This window comes from Perissodus microlepis, chromosome 20, assembly GCF_051167445.1.
Source record: "Perissodus microlepis isolate ML-2025 ecotype Zambia chromosome 20, ASM5116744v1, whole genome shotgun sequence".
Classification (NCBI taxonomy): domain Eukaryota; kingdom Metazoa; phylum Chordata; class Actinopteri; order Cichliformes; family Cichlidae; genus Perissodus; species Perissodus microlepis.
Window position 1 is genome coordinate 13,578,679 of NC_140480.1, and position 18,797 is coordinate 13,597,475.

Below are 18,797 nucleotides of genomic sequence, written 5' to 3' on the forward strand. Positions count from 1 at the left end.
TCAGCCTTTTCTTTGTGGCAGAAGTGCTTCTGGTTGAAGCCCTCCTCTCTGGAGCTGTTGACCTCCCAGAATCCTGTGGTTTCATTGGTTCATTGTTCATCACATCATCGTATTGTCTCAATAAAGATCCAGAAATCCCACATTTTTTCTTCTCTGGCTGCTTACAATGTTCCCTTTGATTTTTTTCCCCCCGTGTTTCTGTTTTTCTTTTTCCTCAACTTGTCCATGTATTTCATCTTTTTCATTAGAAGCATAACTGAAGCTGTGACTACTCTATCAAAGCAAATCTGTTTATTTCAAAGGTTAGTATGTTTGTATGTTATTGATTTTACTCGTTATAAAAGATTGTCTTTGAGAGGTAAATGTAAAGCAGTCATATAACCCCAAAATTCATGCCTACAGTCTTTAGCCTGCCTTAAATGGACACTAGGGAAGTTTGTATCATTGATTGTACAATGTAGTGTTGTGGCTATAGAACAAGGGCGCATTCGCATTTAATTTGGTTCCCCCTAAGCTTTTAATTGCTTTCACTCTGCAGTTCTGTCAGCCTCGGGATACAAATATGAATAGTGGGTTGTACAACCAAATCTGGAAAAAGGCTGGTGACTTCTGGCAGCTTTCCCCAAGTAGATGAAGTCATAGGCAGCGGAACAACTGGAGTAACTGTCTATAAGTGAGCAGAAGAAAAGGAATCCTGTGGCCAGAGATGGAGAAGAAGGACACTAGATATCAAGATCAAGAGCGAAGCCCGGACAAGCGTTTCCTTGATGGAGAGAATTTTGGGGATTAAGAAGGTTTAAAAATGACACTAGCAAAAAAACCTGCTCTTCGCGACAAAACAGCATTTTTATTCTTATTTTAAAACACTCAAGTATCACATTATCATTTCCTTCAACCTCCTTCCCACAGCAAGTATGAGGTCCTGAATTGGAATAAAACAGATGCTAAAAGTAATCGCAATTCCAATTGGGGAGGGGGGCAAGAAAAAGGAGTTTATTAACTTTGTCCAGCAGATGTGAACAACAACAGCAGATCAACTCCTCAGTAGTGGAGAAAAGTTCAGTTTGTATCACAAGTTTGTGTGTGTGTGTGTGTGCGTGTGTGCATGTCTCAGGCCCCATTGCCCATACAGCATGCCTGAGCTCCATCTACCAAATCCAGTGTGTCAGTGAGCAAATTGGAAATGCCAATTTCACTTTACACCGCTCCGTATCTTATCTTTCGCTTACCCTCATCCCACCACTTAGCTCATGTGTAAATGAATAAGGTCCTCTCACACACATAGCACTCTTTGATTTCTGGCTCCCTTGCCGTCTTTGACCACCTCTCCTTTTCCGCATCGCCTATCTCCCTCCCCTCATCCACCTGCATTCTTCCATGCCCGTTCAACTGTAACCCATCTGTTTTTTGTTTTTCTCTACGTGCATCCATGAAATATGTCTGTTTTGGTGGATATGGAATTCCGCTCGCGTGCGTTCTTTCGCTCTTTCCCTGCCTGCAACGAGCAAGTCTGGCTGAATCACTATGCAGATGACACTATATCCCACACAATTCGCAATTTGCATTCAATCCATTATAGAAGAACAATTTCTCACGCGTTCCTGGTGTTGTTTTTCTCTTCCCTGCAGTACGACTACGAGGGCAGCGACATCAGCGACCTGCCGGTTGACCTGTCTGTGGTGTGGAATGGAAACTTTGTCATCGACAACCCGTTCAACATTCAAGGTAGAGAGCTTTCTCTTCTTTGTGCTTCTCTGACGCCTCCTTCTTTATTGTCATCTCCCCTCGGGGAAGCATGTAAGCATTGTTACTGCAAGAAGAAAAAAAAGAAGACGAATCGGCCCTGCTTGTTTATTTGCTTGTAATGATTTTCTGCGAAGCAACAACAAGCGTGCGCAGCTGTCCTCCTCCGTAAGAAATCTGCAATTTCATTTTTGACAGACCGTAAGGGAGAAAGGTGAAAGTGTACCAGTGGTTTGGCAAAACACTGTTCACGAGTTAGGGATTTAAAAGAAGAAAAGAGGGGCAGAGGGAGTGATTGATGGATAGCGATGATAACAAACAAACATCCCAACGCAGAAATTAATAGGGATGGATGTTAGAGAGGAAGATAAACAAATGGAGAACGCAATAGGCAGAAGAAAGGATGAAGAGGAAGAGCGATGGGTGGATGACAGGTTGATAAATGCGCTACGTAATGGCGGGGTGTGGGTGTGGGTGTGGGGATGTAGATGTGAGTAAAGGGATTGATAAAGAAAAACAGAAAGCGACATGGAGGGATGGGATTTATTATTTTTAATCGCTATTTGTGCATGAAGTGGAAAACAATTGCCAATTCTAAATTCTTTATCAAGTGTAATATATTGGGTGGTAGAGGCTAATGATTTTAGACGTCCCATTACACAAGTTAATAAAAGTCTTGCTCTCAAGTGTGTCATACAGTGTTTGGCTGCGGATGCACGTGCAGCCTCAGATGAACGAACCCTCTCTGCTGCTTTCTGTCTCGCGTTTTGTTTTCGCTCTTAAAAACTGACACCCTTGCACATTTTAATCTGGCAGCCTTTGTGCTGTATCTGACCTCCTTTTGACAGATGTTAGACGTGCCATTCACTTTCAGACGGCTCAGAAATTAGCTGCATATTGGTCACGACCTAATTCTCCTGCCTGTGCCGTGTTTTTTTGTTTAAAATTTCCTCTTTTAAGGTTTTCCGCCTGTGCCGAGACATCCTCCTCGGGGATTAAACCTGCTGCGTTTGGCACGTGCAGCGCAATATTGTAGCTGTCGCGATGAACTAAATGATCGCATTTTTATCCAATCAGCTTGATGGAGTCATTGCTGTAATTTTTAACTGTAGATTTAATGACTTTTTAACTGTGAAGAGTGTCAAGCAAGCAATACAGACCCACATTTATCAGAGAATCTGCAGGTGCTGCTCTTTGAGCAATGAGCTACTCCATTAAATAATAAACATTGTTAAGACATCCATATTCTGAAGAAACAATGTAATAATGACATTTGCTACCACTAACAGTCACTACAGCAATAAAACTAAGATGAGGTCTCAAACACAGGAGTTTGGAGCATATAGTATTAACCGATGTATGTTTATGCCAAATCTGACCTAAATTAACTGTACTGGTAATCACCAAAATAATTTGTTATGTTTGTGTCGTGGTTAATCCACCAGTATGAGCACACTCTTTAACTGAAATTACATTTTGAATGCTAAAATATAATTACTGTTGTTATCCATGGATTTTCAAATTTCACCGTTTTACAACAAAGCGGGGAAAAAAATTGTAAAATAGTAAAGCACATTATTATTATTTTTTAATTGCGATGCCAAATTACAGTTTTTTACTTCCATTCCTGAATGAAAATTTTAGTTTTAGTTGTTGAACATTATGCTTGATTAATTTCTTTTTTACTTCGCTGTGCCGGCTCAAATTTTGGGTATAAATTCAGATTATTTGCTTAATGACTTTTAGTTTTACACAAGTTTTTGACATTTTTAAGCATTGGACATGAGGTTTTTTTTTTTAGGAATTTACAGTAATATATGTATCCTAAGGGCTGATAGTAAATCCAGCATTGAATAGGTAACAGGTAACACAAAACTCTGATGGTTCTGTGTTTGTGCAAGGCCGCAGTGTTAGCATGTTTGTTGGCATGGCCAAACAAATGTGTGTATTTAAGATTTGTCAAACTATCAAAGTTTTGTGTTTGTGTTACCTGTTACCTTTGGGTATTCACCGCTGGAGTTGCATGATTTTGGGAAGGTTATAGGTGAAATATTTGATTGCGTGTGCTTCCTGACATTTGACTCTAAATGTATTGTAAATGTTTTTAAGCCACATAATTGCATAGATGCTAAAATGGATCCGGTATGCTTTTTGTTGTTTCTGTCATATACTAGTGCATTTGTATATTAATATGAATATTTGTATATTAATATGAAGTTTACTGGAAGTGAAAAGTGTGATGTGATCCAAGCAAGGTATCCAAGCAACAGGGAGGGCTGCAGCCTTCTTTCCAATAAAGTCTATTCAAGAGCTTAGAAGAAGGTAGGAGTGCACTGAGGCTCCAACCAAGTACAGAAACATACTTTTCAGGAGATGGACATCGTTGTAAGGCCTTTTTTAATAATAATGCATACTTTATTGATCCCAGTGGGGAAAATACTCTCTCTGCATTTAACCCATTCACTGAAGAAGTGGGCAGCCACCAATCAGGCGCCTGGGGGGCAGTGTGTAGGGACGGTACCTTGCTCAGGGGTACATCAGGGTAGCCGTTTAGTGGATTCAAACCCTCGACTTTCCGATCATGGGGCGACCACACTACCTACTGAGCTATCCCTGCCCCATATTGATTGAGCTTAGGAATTATTCGTATAACATATATTGTGATAATTGAAGCTACAGGATTTCTGATTGTCACAAGCCTGAATTTGATTAGTTATAAAGTAGACTACAGAATTTATTAATACGTTTTTAAAGTGTTTTTTTTTTTTTTTACTTTTTGAATTAAATTACAAAACAAGGAACTTCACCATGTTCTAATTGTTTCAGATGTGTTAGTACAGCATATGCTTACACTGGTAGATGCTCACGTGGATTTAAAGCTGGTTGGCCTTACAGGGAGAGGCATGAGTTGAGGGGCTCTGGTAAAGCTCACTGTAACACAAAGATAATTAGAACTGTGCCTCATGCAAAGCAACTCTAGTTGAGTCTAAGAGTAAATGGACTGGTTATTATTTTTCAACTCTGCTTAACAGCTTTACACAGCGTCTCTCATTCACACAAGCACTTTTTCCCCCCAAGGATACTTTGGCATGCAGACCGGAGCTGCCAGGGAACAAACCACTAACCTCCTGATTAGATGCCCTACTCTTCCTCCTGAGCCAGCCTCAGCCACCCACAGTAAAAAGATGATGCTGGAAATTAGTATGACAGATCCTCTCTTAGAAATATTGTTTTATTCCATTTTTTTTCTAGGCAGCTGTTGCTGTTTGGATTTGAAAGGCCTCGGTAATAAACTGTGGAGAGATTAAAATACTTGCAGGTTCTTTGGTACACAGTGTTTCTGGTGCCTTAAATCAAATCTGCTTGTGTGTTTCCTTTCACTGCATCATTCAGCAGTGGATGACAATGAAGAAGTCCAGCTTCACATAAACCAGCGTGTGCGGTTAAATTCAGAGGGTAACAAGGCCAGCGGGCAAGTAGCCGGATGGAGATCCCTAATGCAGTTAGCAAAAAGTCAATTTCTCGAAGGCTAAATTCTGTTTTCTGTCAGTCAAAAGACAAACTTTTAAAGATGATTAATATAATGTAATATAACTTCTTAGAGTGCTGCAGGGAGCTTGTGCTTTTTTTAGCCCTGGTTTACAGTTTTCAACTGAGGTCTATAGTGCAAAAAGCATGATCCACAACGCCACAGCAAGAGGAAGAAATACACAAGTCTGAAATAAACTAAAGTGGTGGGAAATATATACAATTATAGAAAGGACTGAAATGTAACATTGCTTTTACTATTTAAGGGTTAGAATCTCTGCTTTTGTTACAGAATCCATTATTGGCTTTAATTCCCACATTTCCTCACAGCTCACTGTTGATTCTTTGAAAATAAACACTTCACAGGTGTGAGCTGTGAAGAATTTGGAGGGGGGAGGGGGTCATTTTTGCAAATTATGAACATAGCACACTTTTTTCTTTTTTTTTTTAACAAGTTTCTACAGGTTTAACCTGGAATAAAACTCATAATAGGGTTTCTGACATCCATTTATTCAGCTTTGAGGATATGGCAAACATTATCCAGGTAACTCTTGTGAATCGGGCCCCAGGGACTGTGTGCCACAGCGAGTACTTTGCATAACACGGAGTGGCGTTTTTCTCCGAGAGTGTGAAATCCAAGGATCTGCGACGCGGTGTATGTGTCAGTGTGAACTCGACACAAATGTTCCTGTTGTTGCGACTTCAAGGTGGTGGTGCCTGGCGAGAATCCGTGCAGGCAGGCATCCAAAGGTAGCGGTTTGCTCTTCAAACACAACACAAACATCAGTGCGCTTCTTAAAAGCGTGCTTTCTAAATCCGTCCTCATTCATACAGTCTTCATAAAGGCGTTCTCCTCCTTTTTTTCCCTCTTCTTCTCTCCATCCTCTAATAATCCCTCCCAGTTCCATCCCCGTCTCCCTCTTCCTGAATCAGAGCCGTGTCATTCGTCTGAGGCAGAGCCGCTCGGCGCCGGCCCAGATTTGCCCCGGTGTAAAGTGGAGATGTTAATGTTAATTAAATCATTCATTTGGTTCAGATTAATTAGCGTCGTGCTACTTTTAAGACGAGCCGTAGCTAATCAGATTAGGCCGAGCCGCGGGCCGAGGCGGGCAGATGGATACGGAAGAGGCTTGCTTTGAAGTCCGGCTGCTGTCTGTCTGACAGAGAGTAGGAGGCGGGAAGAGCTTGTTACATGTTCTCGTGCTTCCCCCCCCTCACCCATCTCTGTTTTTCCACTTCATCTGTTTAACTGGTGTGACGGCAAACAAACCTGCCGGCAGGTTTTGACAATGTTGCAGCTACAGAGATAATTATGATGGTGATAAGCAGATGACAAAACAGAAGTAAAAGAAAACCAAAAAAACATTTCTGGTACGTTCAGCTGTCTTGTTTGCATGGACTCTCACACTCTCTGTTGAATAAGGTCTCTCTCTGTCTCTCATTTCCTCTCCCTTTTTTTGGCTCGCTGTGTTCTCTCTGATTCTCTCGGCCTCGCGGGGCCCCACACAATCTTTAAATTCATAACAATCCTTGTTGCTGTTTTGTTAACAAGCACAGCTAAAATTTATCCTCCCCCCTCCTCACTGCTTCCTTTCATCTCCCTCTCCTCCAACTTCTTAGGTGTTTGAGGTTTTAATTTATTTATTTATCTATTTATTTATTCAGTTTTACTTTTAATGACTTTTTTCCCCACTCTGCAGAGTTTGGGGAGGAATGTGTTGTTTTTTTTTTAACACAACAAATTATCAATTCCCTATTGGCGTTTAAAGACATTACCTGTTGAATTAATTTCTGTGATATCCCTCTTGGTGGCTTGTTAATTTTTTTCCCTCCATTTATCTGCGGAAACAGTTATTTTCTCATCGGCACAGCCTCGGAGTGGTAATAATCACCTACTGAAGGTTTTAGGTGTTGTGTGGGTGATTAACATTCATTTATGCTGTTCCTTTGCTCTTTCTCGTCCTCATACACAGAAACTCCTGATTGCTTTTTTTTTTCTTGCCACCGCTGCTTTCTTTCAAATGAACAACTTACAAAACTTTCTGTTCATCAAATATTTCATGAACATCATGCAGAATATAACGTTTCTCAAAATTTGAAACATGACAGATAGCCTGCTCAATAAGATAAATGTAGGGTACTGGAATACATAAACGAAGCATTTATTTATTGTTTTTGGAAGTCTGCTGGAGTGCTTTCTCCTTAAATTAAAAAAATAGGTAAAGACTGCCTTTGCTAAATGAAGAATTTGGCAGTGGTTAGTTAGCTTAGCCTAGCATAAAAGCCTGTAAACCGGGCTGTGAGCTAGCTTGGCGCTAAAAGATATTTTTCTATTAATTTAAACAAGCTAAAATTGTTAGTAAATGTTTGGTTTTTTTTTGTTGTTGTTTTTTTAAGGCAATGGGTTAGGCTGAAGCAAGCGGAATATATCCGTGTATATAAAAAAAAAAAAGAAAACCATCTTTACACTCTAAGGCTAAGTAGCCACATGGTGCAAATCACTAGCAAATGTATGTTAAAAATAAAAAGGAGTTTTGGCAGTTTGCTGGTCTGGAGCATTGTGGTGTGCGTTACCATCGGCAAACATCTTAAAGAAGCAATTGTTGCTGCAGTCTGAGAAGGGTTATGCGTTCATTCATCAAACATTGTAAACATCCAAGAAAAATGTCCAAAATCCCAAATCCACCCCCCGTGCAGTGCACAGCTCAGAGAAACTAAAAAAAAATCTCAGACTCTACAGGCCTTAGAATTTAGATTTTAATATCCAAGACAGCGCAATTAGAAAAAGAACAAAAAGTCTAGCTTTTCTGGAGGGTTTCCAAGATAAAGACCATGTCACCATGGCTTAACTTTGCGAAATTGCATTTGACAAAGCCAAAAGCCTTTTAGAACAACGTCCGTTGGACAGGCGAGACCAAAGTGGAGATATTTGGCCTGAATACTCAAACACAGCACATCAGCACAAACACCTCATACCCTCTGTCAAGCTCGGTGGTGTTCTGCAGCCACAGAACCTGGGCACCTTGCAGCTGCTGAGTTGACCATAAACCCTCTGTTCACAGTATTCTCGTGTCAGATGTTAAGCCATCTGTCTGACAGTTACACTTACCTAAAGTAGGTCATGCAACACGATAATAATCTCAAAAACACAAGCAAAAATGGCAACAGAACGTCATTTTCACATTGATTTTGGAAACGGGGTGACTAGCATGCCATTTGTGTAAACCTTTACATGCCATAGCCATAAATTAATTCCTACCAAGCAAAGGTAGCCATTATTATGACTGTTGTTCACCATAATGTTTGACCATAATTTTATCCTTCACAGCAATTGCTTTACAATAATGTTTGATTACAGCTCAAATCCTATTGCATATGTTGATTCTCTCCGCCTCTTTCTGTCTCTCCACCAGCTCACCTGTACAAGTGCAGGGCATTGCGGGACAGCTGTGGTATGTGCCTGAAGGCCAACCCCAGGTTTGAGTGCGGTTGGTGTGTTCAGGACAGGAAGTGTTCCCTCAGGCAGGAGTGCACCGGAGGAGGCAATTCCCACCTCCCCCTCCAGCTGGCAGAAGGTGGAGGGTGGATGCACGCCACATCTGGAAACAGCCGCTGCACCCACCCCAAGATCACCAAGGTAAGTAAGTGTGTCTGCCTGTTAAGGCTGCACACTTAAAAGTTGGTACCACCCACTGTGAACATGACCGGCTTTGAGATATACAGATAGTGTATGTGTGAGAGAGCATGCTAGGATACTTTCAGATGCTTGTGCGGCTGTTCTGTGTGTAGCTGCTTTTTGACAGTTGTCACTTTGTACTTGACTGTGGAGTACTGGGTCATTTAGCATTTTGTAGTGTAGAATGTGAGAGTAAATGGCATCTATTACTCTACAGGTGTCTGATCCACTCTGTGTGAGTAACACACATAATTAAAAGCATTCAGCCTTTTTTTTGACACCCTCCCACACAAATGCATCAAAACTGAAATAAAATGCAACACACTCAGACTCATTCGTCACATTTTCTACAGTTAATGTGAAAAAGTTTCCAGGTTCATTGAAAGACAGGAATGAGATGGTGACCTTTCACATGAGTCTGAGTGTGCTCCAAATAACAGAAACATTTTTAATATGACTAACTAAACAATGATGCTGCATTGGAAATTAATAGAAACCACCTCTGATGATTTTTTCCCTTAATAAAGAAGTGAGTTCTTTAAACTGGTTGAGTTGTGGTCTCGTATCAAAGCACCTTAGTTGAGGAGAATTTTAAGCGTGATAACATGATTTAGCCCTCATTTTCGAATTTTCATTGTGTAGCAGTGTTTCAATGAATCTAATATATAAATAATACATTATAGCTTAAAAAGGACGCAAGTTTGTGTTTTTAAAATAATCTTTGAACTCACCTGTTTTTTCAGCTGTTTTTGGATTAAATGGACAAATTTGCTGCATTTATTTATTTTTTTTTAATTTAAAAAAAGGAAAATTGATTTTTCCGATCTGAATAAACAGATCTGACCAGTCAGACCGCTGCGATTTACAGGTGTGCTGTGGCTCAAGACATTCCCGTGCTAAATATACAATGATATGGCAATAGTAAAATAATACTAGTTTACCTTAGATACAGAGGTAGACATCGCTCTGGGTCTCTGAAAGGATCTCTCCACCTCCTGAGATGTGGTCTCTCAGCACGTTCTCACTCCCGAGGCGTAATACAGTGACAATTTGTCAAGTCCCGCGGCGTTCCTGAGGAACGCAAAAGGTGACCGCCCGCGTTCTTATGCTACACGCCGGGTTATGGGACTATGGGACATCTAGTTTTTTTCTTCTTTTCTAGAACTCTGACTTTTTTCTCAGAATTCTGTAAAAGAAGAAAAAAAGTGGCCCTAATCCTCTTCTGTATTCATTCCAAGCAGTTTCCTGTTTCCTGATTTTTCTGATCTCGTAATATATGGACGTGTCGGGTGCCCAGAAGTGTAACATATCAACGATTTGTCACTTAGCGTAAAATGTTACGCTTTGGGAGTGAGAAAGTGTTGGGTCCCTGCCTCAAACTCATTTTTTCACCCTGTGTTTCTTGGGGATGATATTATTCAGAAAAAAAAACCTACAACGCTTTTGATGTGTGTGTATACGTTACACAACAAGTTTGCATTGGAAAAATCTTGTGTTGTTTGCAACGCACTCGGTCTTTAATGATCTTCAATCCATTAGAATTACAAGTACTTATTTCACTTTTTTTTTTAAAAATAAAGTTATAGAATTAAAGACAAAAGCTTCTGAGGGGAGGAACTGTGGAAACTACACTTTTGACTCATTGATGGTCATAATGCTTTTTGTCAAAGCAGCAGCAGAGAGATCTGTAGTTTCTCACGTTATTTCCTGAGGTGTACAGTAGGCGAAAAAACATTTACTAAAACTTTTGTCTTTCACTTGCTGTTTGAACTGAAATGTAACTCTGCTCTGAAGATAATTAAGTCCACTGATTCCACCGATGCAAATGTGAGGCTTCAAAGTAAGGATAAGCACATGCAGTGCTGCACGAGACATACATCACTGGAAAGACAAGGGGTGAGAAGCCTCCAATGCCAACCAGCCGCAACCAGCGACAGCCAAAAGAAAGTCTTCTGATCGAAACTGCCTCCAAGTGATATACAGTTTCTAAAATCGCCTGCGAAGAAAAGCAGCGCGGCTTCTTTGAGCATAATCTTGTCAACTCGTGAAGACAGTCGTGTCACCTGTGGAGATCCAAGGCACGGCAAACTTTGATAGGCCGTTGCGTCAGCTCCCTTTGTTGAAGCCCCTGTGGTCACGAAAGCCCTACGTGTCCTGAACCCAGAATGAAAGCTGCTCCATTTTAATGTGTTGCTATTAAAACGCACACATGATGGGACCTTGCGCCTGCCCTTGGCACAGAAATGGTGTTATTACTCACTATTACATCAAACCGCTACTCCAGGAAGAGAGAGCGCGAGAGAGCCACGTAAAACTTTGTTTGGCTTTTCTTTTTTTTTTCTTTTTTTAAACCGTCTTTTAGTTATGGTGCTTTTTGTATGCCGCTGTCGTTACATGTAGTACTGAGGAGGTCTGGTTAATATGCTTCCTATCTTTTAATTTTGACAAAAGTAATGAATTTTCTGTGCGAAACTCAAATGGCTATGAAGTACAAATGAAACTGGTGACACTTTCTTGATATCAGTTGTTAAATCCTTGTCCCCTAACTCATTATCATCCATTATCTATTTGCATATGTTTTCAGAGACGTGAGGCTTATTAAAGTCTCAGTTCGAGGAACGTTTCAGTTTTTATAGTATAATTCATTCACAACTCGGTCTGACTTCAATAGTAACAATTGGTGTGTTCAGACATCATTAGTGCTGTGTGGATGTATTCTTCCGTCTGTATTTGAGTCAGCCTGTTTGTGAATGCGGACGCTTACAGCATGTTTGTTTTATGTTGCCATAAATGTGAAGGAGAGGGTGTGTGAGTGATGTGTTTTCATATTATGGTAATGGTCCAGGTTGTGTGAAACAGACTAATGAATGTCTAACAAGATATAAAAGTAGAAACTTTTATATCTCGCTGTTATTTCTATGATAAGGAAAGAGAGGGAGACAATATCAGATGTCTTTATTTCTCTTCATTCACACAAGCTTTCTGCCTGTAGCAGATATTACTTTTAACATGGGTGATAACTTTAGAGTCTCTGTTTTTTTTCAGGTGTATCTGTTATTGTAATTCCTACTTCTGCTCAGTGAAAGTCATTTTGTTGACTTGAATAGTGTAATTAACACATCGGCAAAAAGTGGCTCATTAGCTAAACCGTGCAGTGTTGAATATATGACAGTTGATTGTTACATATGTCAGTGAAAACAGGCTATGTGGACAGGCCGTTCTTACTTGAAGCTTCAATAAATAGAGGATTTAAGTTTTTGGTCATAATAATTTTAATGTAAAACAGGTTCATTGGTCTCTACTCAGTTCAATTCAGTTTTATTTATACAGCACCGAATCACAACAACATTTGCCTCAAGGCGCTTTATATTGTAGACCCTACAATAATACATACAGAGAAAAACCCAACAATCCCAAAGATGAGCAGCACTTTGGCGACAGTAGGAAGGACAAACTCCCTTTTAACAGAAAGAAACCTCCGGCACAACCAGGCTCGGGGGGGTGGGGCAGCCATCTGCTACAACCGGTTGGGGCGAGAGAAGGAAGACAGAACAAAAGACATGCTGCGGAAGTATGATTCAATGGAGAGAGGTCTATTAACACATAGTGATTGAGAAAGGTGACTGAAGAAGAAATGCTCAGTGCATCATGGGAATCCCCCGGCAGCCTACACCTATTGCAGCATAACTAAGGATAACACTATGACGTTTTTGTGATCACTGTCCTTTTATTTAGCTGTTTTCAGCCGGAGGTGACAAGAAAAAATACATTAATAACATCAAAGTCAAAGTAAACTTCTTATTGTCATCTCTGCTATATCCAGTGCAGCATATAGAGAGACGAGACGACAAGGCTCCGGTTACATCAGTGCAACAAAACCTAATAAATAGACATAAAGGAAGTAAGAAAATATATATTTTCTTTGCAAAACAACATGAAGCTCATTAGATTAGAACATTGATGGTCTGTGCAAAAAGCCGTGCTTAGCTCCGTCTCTTGTTTTCTCTTCTGGTCTGGCACAATACTTTGTTGCTAATCAAACAGAGTTGGTAAGGTAGGCTGCCACTGTTCCTGTCTACTTCCTGGCAGATTTTTCTCAGCTTATTTCTGGAACTTTACGAGCAACATAGCAGTTTTTAGACATATGCAGTATAACTGTGTTACCTGTTAACCTGTGTTCCCAGCAGATGTTGACATGGATGCCGTCGCAAATAAATGTCTAACCCAAAATTATGTTTTAGCATTGATTCCTATCTGATTAGCAATGTTTTTTGGGATGGCTCTATTCACATCACACAATTTCACACTGATGGGGGCCATGCACAAAATCTTAACAGTATAAAACCAATGCTGAGTCTAGGAGGGGTGACCACACAAGAAGACACTGACAGCTATGTAGCAAAAGGAGACCGTGGAATGTCACTGACACTTACCACTAAATGTTTTTTGTTTTTTCTACCATAAATATGAAAAAAGATGTTGTTAGGGTGGCTAAGTGGAATGGAGTATGTAGTTATATGCACCACTTTGATTGCCTGCATCTGTTTACATTCTCTTGCTGGAACTGCAAGATCTCAAAAAAGACAGCAAGCATGGCCGGGATGACAGCATGTCCCAGATCACCAAAGGGCGAGATTACACGGCAAACCCAATCTGATCCAATGACCCCGTAACAGTCAGTTAAGTCTAATCTTAAAATTAAGATTCGATTTTTGACTCAACAGTGGCTCAGTTTTGTATTTGTCGGGGTGGGAATTTCAAAAAATAGCCAAGATATTAAAGGGTTAAATTGGACACACAGCAAAAGCTGCGTTTTAAACTTTCAAAGCTTCACGAACTTCATGCAGTTGAGGGTTAAAAATAGATTTTTATATTTTTGCATTTTAATGTCAAGCAGTTTCTTAGTGTCTGTGATTATAAACACTAATGTTGTCACACTGTCATTTTAAAATAACACTTTATTGTAGAAATCAGTCTTTCCAAACCAACACTGCTTTCACTATTTAAGGCAGGTGTTTTGGTGCATCTTCATAGTATCACCAGGTAAGTGTTCAAAGTCTCTCAATATAAAGGTGATGCCCCTGAAAATAAAAGCCTTTTAATGTTATTGTGATCTGAATTTGAACACAATTCATATTCTCTTTGAAAGCGCTGAACAATGATAAATGTTTCAATAATATTTGTCTCAGACAGTTTAGTTAGCAGAACTCTCAAACCATTTTCTGACCACATAAATAACTTTCCCAGTTTCTATCTGCCCTTCCATGGCTCCCATGTGCTATTGGTTACCATTCAGCCCACAGCAGGATTGTGCCCACAAATAAAATGTTTGTAGATGCCGGATGACAGACTACGAGGAAACCACTGCTGTAATACTGATGATTTGATGTGGCTACACTGTGGTTAGGCCTGTAATATAAAAGGTCACATCACCACAGAGTGATGCCCCAGTACTTTACCACCAAGTGATTCCCGCTCAGTGGTACTTAAAAGAAGTGGCCAAGCAAAGGAAGAAAAATGTGCAATAAGATTTAGTAGATTGTTTTCCATCCATGTTACAGTATATAATATGTTATATGACCAACAGTGCAATATAACGGTCTAATGCAATGGTTCTTTACTAGCTGTGATACTTTTCATCATTGTCAAAACTGAAATTACACATTCCCATTCAAAGCTGCCACTCAGAGTCAGAGAAAATTCAAACAGTATGAAACAATGTCAGACTGCATAATGGGGACATGGCAAAGCTGTTCAGATTGAATGTTAGACTATTAGCTGACCAACTCCAGCATTCAGTGGTTAGTGGTTAGAAGCTGGCAGACTCTATGTTTTAGTAGTATGCATCCTCTAGTGTTTGTGTTCCTCGATCTCAGTCAAACCTCAGTCTGGTTTCTCATGTGGAACAATTACATCTGCTAGTCTTTTGCAGTTATGACTTAAGGCTTGTGTGTTACAGCACAAATGTAGTTCTGTTATATCAGATTACTTTCTTAAAGAATCCAAAACGCCTGAGGTCCGTTTTCAACTTCGGGGTGTCTGTGCTTTACATAACCCAGGGACCGGGGGTTATGCACCTCTGAATGCAGTCATGTTGTGTCAAATCACTGCAAACATGAGTCCAAATCTGCCTGAGGTCCCATTTCCACACTGTGGCGTCTCTGCATGCCCAGAGGCTCAGTGAGCACTGGTTATCATTTTATGTGTTGCCATGCTTTTATACTTTCAAGATATTTTCAGAGCTTCCAATAGAAATTCATTCTTCCATGTCAGAGGAAATTTTATAAAGGTGGACAACTAAATAAATATAAGATCCACTGCATTCTTTCATTTATACTAGCTTAAAGGTATAGTACTCATATACATATCCTAATATAGTTCATCTGAGGCAAAACTCCTGAACTTACTGAAGTCTGTTCTATAAAGCACCTAAGGTCCCAGTCACATAGGCGTAGAGACCAGTCGTGACCATCTGGCAACTACCAGTTGCTAGGGTAAAATCTCTTTTCCCAGAACGATTGGCAGGTGGTTACTGGCAATTGCTATGAATTAATGGCTAAAGCCCAATTCACTCAGGCTTAGAGACCAGACTCTAAGTGACTCCACGGGAAGTGCAACTTGCAACTGATTTCACCTAGCAACAACCAGCAACCACTTGCCAACCAGTTGGGGAATATAGTTTCCCAGCTTGTCGCCAAACCCTCTCTAGGCCGGTGCGACAGAGGCAGAATATAAGTCATGGAACAATTGGTCCAATATTGGTCCACTGCTTTACATACAGCTGGTTATACCAGTTTCGTGGCTTTGTTGATGTTTTCCTTTCTGAGGAACTCATCAAGCTCAGTGTATGCAGATTCCCTAACACTCTCTCCTGACTCCAAGACGAGTTGGGTTAAAGTTTCACTTAAGTTCTCGTCACTATCAGTGCCTTTACTAATAAAGCTACACATGGAAACATAGAAACATATATACATATTAGCCTCTACAAGATACAGCTACACTATTGTGGTTGCAAATTGTTCAGAATTGGTGCATAAGCTGCTGTGATTTGCTCTATCTCTAACCCCCTCTGCGTCTCTTACTCAAGTCCATACTCTAGTACTGTGAATGTCTGTCCACCTTCACTTTAGGTGTTATTACATATAAAAGCTGTATTTTAGAGGAATTCAGACAAACAGATAGAAAATTCTGGGGGAACACCACTTTCTTGGATACTATTAGTTAAAATTATGTTCCCATGCAAGGTTTTTGCCATGGCCATTATGACCATTATGTGTGTTTACAGTGTCATAGTATATGGCCCCATAGTCATCACTGGTCCCTTTCTGAATACCACCCCCACATAATGGTGGAAATCCCTTTAAAAGCACTCTTCTTTCTTTCTCTCTGTTGCTTCTCTGTCTGTGGCCCTGCCAGTGTTTATATCCCAGGGCTGGGTGGCTAGCTGATATTGTGTTTTGTGGTATCATAGCTCCATTCTTCCAAAACCATCTGAAGGCCCATTTCCACACCCCGGCATCTGTTGTCCATATCATACCCTGGAGCTTGATGGCTACTCACTCTGGTCAGTGTTTACCAGCTCTCGTGTTTGTGGAACCAAAGTGCCGAGGCTCCGCTGGCGCCTGAGGTTCCAGCATGAGTAAGCTTCCAAATAGTAAGCAGCGAGAATATTCTCTTTCTTACTCCCTCAGTTTACTTTTTTTTTGCTTTCTCGCAGCATGTAAAGGATCCATTTACAAACCCAAACATGCAATCATCCCGTTTCTGGTCATCATAAAGATGCATTCTGTCAATGCAATGTTTATTTCTCTTAAACACGGGATCTCAGTTGCAATAAATGTATGTTTTTTGGTGATGGTGTGTTTACGCATTGTGAATATGTCTCTTTATATTATAGAATAACACTGCCAATGGTATTGTGATTTTTCCTTTTGGTCCCAAAGTGTGGCTTGCCTGCTTATCTTTCATCTGTTAGCTTTAATTTAAAAGAGTCAATAGGTAATTAGATTAGCTTAAAAAAATGATGAAAGGCTTTTAAAATGTTGGGGGAAAGCCAGAATGTGATAAGTTAAAAATCATATGCAAAACTTTAAATGTTTCTAGTTAAAAAACAGTATGTCAGATTTTAAAACTAAGAGATCGACACAAGCAACACATGTTAAAAAGCTGCATCATCTCATTTAACAGCTATATGTAAGTTTTTGGGAACTGTGGACACCAACCGTGGTAGTTTTAGACATGGAATGTATTTTTACATTCTTTCTTTGTGTAGGACATCAAGCTCAGCTGCTCACCAGTTCAATGCGCCCCACGTTTTATTTTTTTATTTCATAATATGGAATGGATTTTATGTGGTGACAGGTCACAGGCACACAGGTTTAGCAGCGTCTTCATGAAATAAGCCAGGCGTTTCCTGAACGAGATGTCTGGATGACAACATGTATTTTTTCAAATCGTGTAAATGTTGTGAAGCCCTCATGTTTACACTAATGCATTGCTATACCACTGAAATTTCACTTTTGAGTGGAAGATGACCACAGGCCAGTTTCCCACATTACCTCAGTCCATATTAAACAAGAAGCGTTCCAGGACTGCGGACCACTGCTAAGGCAACTCACTCTCTGGGTGTTGTTTAATGCAAGCCCTGAACAATTTAGTAACTTGTACTTGTAAGTGTACAGAATGTGAAAGAATTCCCTGCATCAATAATTGGAATGCTACCCTTGAGCAAGGCATTTAAACTCCAGCTGATCTGCCTTTGATTTTCATTTGCTGATTTTTTTTTCTTTCTGAAGAACGGTACGAGAAAGGATTTAGATCTCAGTTGATTTGCTCCATGTAAACATTTAGAATTAAATCTTAAATGTCTGGGAAGACAAATTGTTCATCCCCCACGCTGCTAAAATCTCCATTTGTCAAGGTCTGCTGTTGGTTACTGTCTGTAGTATAATAATGTCGTGCAGCCATGACGTACCCTGAGTTTGCTTTTCCACACCGCGCTATGTGCTCAGCCAAGCACTGCAGGAGAACCGGGCAATGGACAGATTACACATAATTACCTCGTGATGCTTGTTAGGGATTAGGTTTGCGTGTGCGTGTCTGCTACTGATGTGTGTGAGTGTGTGTGTGTCGGTGACAACTGCCGTCCATCAGTCACCATATTTGTTTTGTCACACCACACCTGTCCCCGTTACGCGCCATAATCTGGCTAGATAAATCACATTACGGTTCGTCTACGCGACTGAGCGTTACACTGCCGCAGCCCCGTGGACGGAGCCAAGCCGCCATAATAAGTTTCAATTAAGCAGAGATGATGCTGGTTTGCTTCTGTATACCGGTGTTTATGGGTTTTATGCCCTCTCTTTAACAAATTTTCTGTGCTTTTCAAAGCCAAGAGGGTGATTCTTCTTCATCAAAACTAAATCCACAGATGTGGATGACTCAGTTTAAAGTGTGCACATATTTGTGGGGGTTTTTTCATATCCATTTATGCCCTGATGTTGTCTTAGAGGACCATTTTGGGGACAAATGTAGAATGGAGAGAAACAACAAAAATTCACTTCATCCTTTCTGATATCTGTCCCCCATTGTCTTGTCTGTGCAGTTATTCCCTGAGACGGGGCCTCGACAAGGCGGAACCAGGGTGACCATCTGGGGGGAAAACCTGGGTCTGCAATTCAGAGACATCCAGATGGGCGTCAAATTGGGGAAGGTGCCCTGTGTTCCCGTTGAAGACGAGTACGTGAGTGCCGAAAGGTAAGTTGAGAGGCAGAATGCATGCACACAGTAACCATGCATGCGCAATCAGACAAAAATAGGTGTAAAAAGGCATACGTGTACACTATATTGC

At 40.5% G+C, this 18,797-nt stretch overlaps 1 protein-coding gene across 3 annotated transcripts in view; it reads left to right on the top strand.

Annotated features, from left to right (window-relative positions):
• The window catches only part of LOC146364258 (plexin-A1-like), a 309,896-nt gene that overhangs the window by 207,274 nt on the left and 83,825 nt on the right, over positions 1-18,797 (top strand). For all 3 annotated transcript variants that reach the window (XM_084916148.1, XM_084916150.1, XM_084916149.1), the window contains exons 11-13: positions 1,629-1,725; positions 8,685-8,908; positions 18,552-18,703. In XM_084916148.1, coding sequence (XP_084772274.1) covers positions 1,629-1,725; positions 8,685-8,908; positions 18,552-18,703 — 473 coding nt within the window. The remainder of the gene's footprint in view (positions 1-1,628; positions 1,726-8,684; positions 8,909-18,551; positions 18,704-18,797) is intronic.